Source organism: Gavia stellata, chromosome 22 (assembly GCF_030936135.1).
Source record: "Gavia stellata isolate bGavSte3 chromosome 22, bGavSte3.hap2, whole genome shotgun sequence".
Lineage (NCBI taxonomy): Eukaryota > Metazoa > Chordata > Aves > Gaviiformes > Gaviidae > Gavia > Gavia stellata.
This window is the reverse complement of record NC_082615.1, coordinates 5906616-5913423: the sequence shown is the minus strand read 5'-3', so window position 1 is coordinate 5913423 and position 6808 is coordinate 5906616. Positions and strand designations below refer to the sequence as shown.

Below are 6808 nucleotides of genomic sequence, written 5' to 3'. Positions count from 1 at the left end.
TGGTAATTACGTGAGTAATTATGTGAGGTTGGGAGAGAAACCTCCCCACGTGGGGAGGACCCTGAGGCCACCCGTGTCCCCTGTGATGGCAGACCCTGTCCCTTGAGGCCAAGGGACTGCAAAGGCTGCAGCCACCAAAAGCAGCTTAATCCCCCCTGAGCACCGCAATAACCCAGCACCACAGCTGAGGAGGCCCTGGGCTGCATGCGTGTCGCTTCGTTCCCCAGTCCTGGCAGAGCGGGGGGACGAGTCGTGATTCATCTGCCTCCCACGTGTCGCCCCTTGCTGCAAATCCTACCCGGAGATAATTGCTGTCTTCCTGAGCCGGCACCCCAATGGAGGGACCAGCCTGGCTGCGGGGCCGGAGTGACAGCTTGGGGCTCTTTGAAGATGCTGAGAGAGCTGCTACATATGCAAATCTCAGCACACTGCTGTGGCTCGCATTTAATGGAGTTTTTGACCCTCTGCAGCTGTGTAGGATCAGGGAGAGATGAACCCAGCTAAAACCACTGAGAGCAGCATCCCTGCTTGACTATTCCGGCCGTGGGCCAGCCTCTGCTCGGCTGGGCTCAGTCTGAACGGCTGGGAGTTGCTTTGAAATACTATTTCTGAAGAGCAGAAATCTGCTGGGTCATATTTCTGTTTCAATTCCACGAAAAAGACTTGAAAGAGGGAGATAAGGGTGTAGCCCCAGGTCACTTTGCCCATGACTGGAAACAAAAGCAGGTCCTGAGCTTCCCTGGAAGCGTCTCTGGTGGAGCAAAGCCAGCTCTGCCTTCTGCTCTGGGCTTCTTTATGGCTGCATCTGGTCCATGATGATAATGCTAACATTTTTTAATTATTATTTTTGCTGACCTTCCCAGCCATTTCCTTTCTAGGAGCTCATGCCTGGGATAATCCCCCTTTTATTACACGTGTCCTGATGGGGACACATAGCGCTGGCTTCGTCCATCGAGTTTCTCATGTAAGTAGCACCCAGGGACTGTGGGCTGCGTGGAGGAGAGATGCTTGGAGGAAGCTCCTTGGGGCAGAAACCCTAGGTCTAGCCCCCCATCCTACAAGAAACCAGCTGGTTTCCCTGAGAAACTCCCCACTGCTCAAGCCCAAGGGATGATCGTGCCTGGCACAGTCAGCAGCCTCCCCCCATCCTTGGCACAAAGAGAGCTCATCCACGCTCGGCAGGGCTGCCTTCAGCTTCCTCTGGGTTCCCGCTGCCGTCAGAGAGGTCTGGATCAGGCACAGTACGTTGCTCTCCTTTCCTAGCTAAGTCCTCTGCTCTCCCTGCCCGGCTTGCAGCGGGGACTCAGCGCAGAGCAATCAGCTAAATGCTTTATCCCTCTGCAGGCAGTCACGCCAGGGGAAAGAAAAAAATAAAAGCCTGATGGGATCCTTTTGCTGGCCTGTCACCTTAAAGCCTCTCACCTCTCCCTGTCTTTCATCGGGGTTATAAACTCCTTAGGATGTCATCACGTGCTCCATAAATAACAAATATATAAGCAAGGGCTGTGGAGGGTGAGGCAGACGAAGAAGAGGGGAGGCAAAACCCCTGGTCCTCCTCTCCCGCCAGCTGCGAGGCAGCACCACAGGAGCCAGCCAGGCAGAGGAGCGGCGCGGGGTCCCCGTCCGGTAAGCACCCATGTTTCTGTCGCATCCCGGTGGTACTAACAGCCCTGGGGACAGCTGGTGGTCCCAAGGCCACTGCGACTTGCCAGCCCCAGTATCCCAGGATGGGGGGAATTGCCCCAGAGGGGAGGGAGGTTGGTGCATGGAGCTTAGCTTGCCTGAAACATGACTTTGGTGGAGATAGGAGCGTGACTCATCACAGCCCATGTCTCATCCCTACACTTCCAACACGTGCTATCAAAACCTTGGTGTAGTAGGGACTCTTCTCATTGAAACCCTCCATACTGGGGGGGGGTGGGAAGAACTCAAGCTCTTTTGCAAAGAATATTTGACTTCAAAACTGCGTGAATAACTCCTTACTATCAACTAATTCAAAAATTCAAGCTTCAAATCCAGGCAGACATTCATAACATAATAAAAAGATGCTGTTAAGGGGGGGGGTACTGTGGACTTGCCTGTTTTTTTCCATGTGAGCATCTCTACGGACCGTGTGGATGCTTTGATCTCTAGCGCACAAACACAAGTAGGGGAAAAATTTACAGAGCGAGCTTTTAGTACGCTGCCACATACACACAATTGTATTGGACTCATCTCAGGCAGGTCTGGTAAGGAGCTATGGCACAAAATTTAGCTTGGGGTGTAAGTGACTTGAACAATATACAGGAGGCTGTGTTGGCGCATGGAAGACAGATGTCTTGAGCCAGGGAGAGGGGATTTTCCTCCTCACGCTGGTTCTCACTTACTCTGTGACCTGGGGTGAGTTTCCTTCACCTCTGCAAGTTGGATGCTTCCCGGGTGTAACTGCACTGCTGGTACCCCCATGGCCATGCAAGGGCCCGGGGGTGGCTCTGGGGACGGGAGCTGAGAAGCAAAGCAAAAAGTTCATTTCCAAAAAAACCCACAAATATATCAGCCCTCCAGCTGTGTAACCCGGGTTGCCAGGAATAAAGTGCTGGAGGAGAAAAAATACAAGGAAAACAAGCCAAGGAGCAGCCTTTCCCCATCTCCCACTTCTGCTCTGACTGGTTGGGGTCTCAAGAAATCTCTAAAAATAGCTGGAGGGATCTGATTCCCCTTTCCTGGTTATCTCTAATGGGAACGCAGCAGCCACTCACAGAAGAGGTCTTGAACCCCACTGCTCTGTGGATGCCCCTGTAGAGATTTTCCACTCTTCAGTTCTTTCCAGACTTTATATGATCTGGGATAAAGACTTGCTCTTGGACAGTGAACTCTTTAACAGTGGCTATCAGTGAGCAAACATCCCTGAGCAACCTGATCTGGTTGAAGATGTCCCTGTTCATTGCAGGGGGGTTGGACTAGATGACCTTTAATGGTCCCTCCCAACCCAAACTGTTCTATGATTCCGTGATCCTGCTCCATAATTCCCGCGGCAGCTGAAACGCCAGCCCTGACGGAGGCCGTACTCAGCTGGCCGCTCTGCCCTGCCATCCCCTCACAGCCATCCCCAGGCCTGATCCAGCAGCATCCCCAGAACCTGCCCCAGGCGCTCAGCACTGCCCAGGATCAAACCATCGTTGCATTTTCTAGGTGCCCAGAGCCTACCCTCTTGCCTGCTCTGGGATTTATCCAGGTAGATGAGCCCCTAATCCAATTAGCAGGATGAGGAGTTCCAGATGATTTGATAATAAGCTCTACAAACACTACAACTCCCCCAGCACCCTGCTCTCCCCTCCAGCTTGGCCACCCATGCGCTGTTCCCGGGAGCATGAATCACCCATTCCCAGCACCATTTCAGTTAGTCCTTGGTGCCTAGAACTGGCACTGGGGATGCTAAAATTCCCCCGTCAAAGAAACCCCCTCTCCCTGATGGACCCCATCCCTTAGATACACATCCACCGCCAAACCAGCAATTCACTGAAAATAAATCACGACGACACCCCGTCTCACCTCAGACTGGATAAAACAGGCGTTTCAAGCACCCGGCCTTCGGCATTTCAGGATGGAAAATTCCCAGCTTGCGCTGGTTCTGCCCTGCGCAATGTTTGTGCTGGTAATGCTTTTGTTTCTATAAATCCTATTAGCTGGAGGCAAGCCTATAATTAGCAGGGAAAGCTGGCACCTCTCAAACAATAATCAAAAATGACCTGGCTTTGCTGCAAATTGCTTGAGTATTGGGCTGAGCAGGGACGGATGGATGGATGGCTCCGGGAGCAATTCCCACTATTTCTGCCTGTGGGCTGCCTGTGCTTAGCAAAGTTATTAGCTCAGTCTGTGGTTCTCTCCGGATTTATTAACTTGGGTTGCTCACATATGAAACCAGAGGCAGATTGAAGCTACAGGCTCTGACCCAGGTTGAGGGATTTGGACGTGCTGTGCAGGATGGGTGCTGCCGGATGAGCTTGGGGACCAATGACCCTCCTGGGGGAACCGAGGGGTCTGGGGTCCCATGTTGCAGGTGGTGCGTCCCAGGGCTGGCTGTGCCAGGTGGGATCACACTGCCTGAAGTTCCTGGGACAGGGGGCAAAGCCTGGGGCCACCTCACCCAGGCAGGATGCCCGAGGCTTGCGGCCACAGGCACCCACTTGTCCTGCCACAGACCCATCTCAGCTCTGTCTGTGAGCGTGGACGTGACCTAAGAGCCCAAAGGGGCTAAGCTGTGTTGCTTAGCCGCTGAGCGAGCCGGAAAAGGGAGTAAATCCCAATAGCTCTGGCTGCCTGACGTGTCCGTGCCGGGACACCACAGTGCATGTACCGTGGGCCGGCACTGTCCTCCTGCTCGCATACAGCCCTGCAGCACCACAAATGCGAGAAGGTTCACCCAGAAAGGCTTATTTTGCCATCTCTTGGCTTCCTGCAGCCACATCCCACCCTGCCTGTCCCCAGGGCCTGTGGCTTTTCTTGTCCCAGGGCTCTCCTGCCTGTCCCACCACCTGGCTTTGCCATGGGTTGGGAGGTGCTGGGCAGGATGCTCAGCTCCACGCCTGCTCCCCCTGCTCTAGCTCCAACAGCCCCTGTCCCTGCTCTGTCCCACCACCCGGCCCCCCTAGCTGGTCACCGGGCTTTTGTCCCCCTAGTCCCTGGGGCCACGGGTTTGCTACAGCCCACGGCTGGTGCCAGGCTGCCGGTCCCCAAGCACCAGCCGCAGCTCACGGCGATGGCAGACGGGCAATGGGGTCACTGTGGGCGGGTATTTGCTTTATTTATATATATATATATATACACACACATATGTATAGGAAAAGGGCAGCAAGCAGCCTAATCCTGTGCGTGATCAACAGGTATTTTTGGTGACTAAGAGCGCTGGAGGAGATTGGCTGAAATAAAGGGTGCCGTGCCACCGCTGGGGCCGGGAGCCGGCAGAGGCTGCCCCGAACAGAGGGAGCGGTGGGAAGCAGGGCAGGAGAAGGAGGAGGAGGATGTCGGCGCTCAGCGCGTTGCCGTTCCTGAAGCCCGTTCACCTGCGGTCCCCCCGAAGCTTGCCGGGGGGCCAGCGCCGCCACACGCTGCCCGCCAGCGAGTTCCGCTGTCTCAGCCCCGAGGACGCCGTCAGCGTGTTCGAGATCGAGCGGGAAGGTGAGGGGCTGCCCCGGGGAGGTCCTGCCTGGTGGCGTCGGCTGGAGATGCCCTGTCCCGTCCCTCCCCCGGTCCCTCATGCTTCTTGGGGGTACACCATGGTGGCAAAACCCCCATGTATGCCCTCGTGGGTGATGAGGGAGGGAGCCAACGGACGTGACTTGTGGCCAGGCCACCACGGGCTCCCTGATGGGGTGGGGGAGGCTGTGGCTACGGAGTTGGAGAACACGGCCGCCAGCTCCCCGGGATGGGGATGGTGGGAGACGATCCTGAAGCAGGACCAGGCAAATGGGGAACAGCTTTCCCGAAACAGCCCTGCCAGAAGCAAGCGGACAGGAGAGGGGGAAGACGGGAGGAAGGACACCATATTCAACCTCCTATTGCACAGGGGCACTTTGAGATGCACCCCCAGCAACCTCCCCCTTCCCCTCCATCCCAGGGACCCCAGCTCCCCTCACCCAGACTCACCGGCCCATTTCTCCCTCCTCTCCAAAGGGCAAGGGCAGCCAGGGGGATGCCGGGAGGGAGGGTTCATCTCAGCCCCCGCTGCTGTAGCCCTGGAATCAGCAACGAGAACAGAGAGCAGGTCCCTGGGCTGTGGGGGGCTGCCTGGGGAGGAGCAGAGCTGCTCCCTGGAGCTGTCCTGTCCCTTAGAGCTCCTGTAGACCAAGTAGGCAGCAGGACACATGCCATCGCCCCCCATCACATCCCGCTTTTCCCCACTGCATTGGTGCTGGGGGGTTTTCTGGGTCCGGGTGTCCTCGGTCCCCCTCGCTGTGCTCACCACTGTCCCCCTCCAGCCTTTATATCCGTCTCTGGGGACTGTCCCCTCCACCTGGATGAGATCCGCCACTTTCTGAACCTGTGCCCGGAGCTCTCCCTCGGCTGGTTTGAGGAAGGGCGGCTCGTGGCGTTCATCATTGGCTCCCTCTGGGACCAGGAGAGGCTCAGCCAGGTAAGAGCCGGACCCTGCTCTTCCCGGCTCGTGTGCTGGGAGAGGCACTGCCGGAGCCTGGGGACGAGGAGAAGCTCCCCGGGGCCCTGAGACTACTCACCAATCTTCTCCCAAGACTCATTGCTACAGGGCTGCTCTGGCAGAAATGAACTTTCTCATTAATTAATTTTACTGATGCTGGTAAAGAATAGGCTCAGCATTTCCCCACAACATTCATTTTAAAATTAAAAAGCCTGCAGGGATGACGGGGAGAGGTGAAGGGGGATGACACTGGGACCCTTCTCCCTTTGGGGGAAGGACATGGACCCTGGTTCATTGGGGTGGGGAACCAAGACATATGCAGGATGGGACCTCCCCCAGTCACACTAACCCCCGTTCCCCCCTTGGCAGGCGGCGCTGACCCTGCACAAGCCGCGGGGCACGGCGGTGCACATCCACGTGCTGGCCGTGCACCGCACCTTCCGGCAGCAGGGCAAGGGCTCCATCCTCATGTGGCGGTACCTGCAATACCTGCGGTGCCTGCCCTTCGCCCGGCGCGCCCTGCTCATGTGCGAAGACTTCCTCGTGCCCTTCTACCAGAAGTGCGGTTTCGAGGCGCTGGGTCCCTGCGAGGTGACGGTGGGGGAGCTGGCCTTCATCGAGATGCAGCATCCCGTGCAGGGACACGCCTTCATGCGCAGGAACAGCGGCTGCTGA

General features: G+C 56.6%; 1 protein-coding gene across 1 annotated transcript; it reads left to right on the top strand.

Annotated features, from left to right (window-relative positions):
• The first annotated feature begins 5000 nt into the window (after positions 1-5000).
• Positions 5001-6808, top strand: AANAT (aralkylamine N-acetyltransferase). The gene is made up of 3 exons (XM_059828302.1): positions 5001-5157; positions 5958-6112; positions 6503-6808. The coding sequence occupies exons 1-3, from the start codon at positions 5001-5003 to the stop codon at positions 6806-6808; spliced, it is 618 nt and encodes a 205-aa protein (XP_059684285.1).

What these genes read in the sequence shown, in the direction of transcription:
- AANAT (XM_059828302.1), top strand. Translation starts at nt 5,001, where the DNA reads ATGTCGGCGCTCAGCGCGTTGCCGTTCCTGAAGCCCGTTCACCTGCGG. An exon ending in GTTCGAGATCGAGCGGGAAG is followed by an intron (nt 5,158 to 5,957) that starts GTGAGGGGCTGC and finishes GTCCCCCTCCAG; the next exon opens with CCTTTATATCCGTCTCTGGG. An exon ending in ACCAGGAGAGGCTCAGCCAG is followed by an intron (nt 6,113 to 6,502) that starts GTAAGAGCCGGA and finishes CCCCCTTGGCAG; the next exon opens with GCGGCGCTGACCCTGCACAA.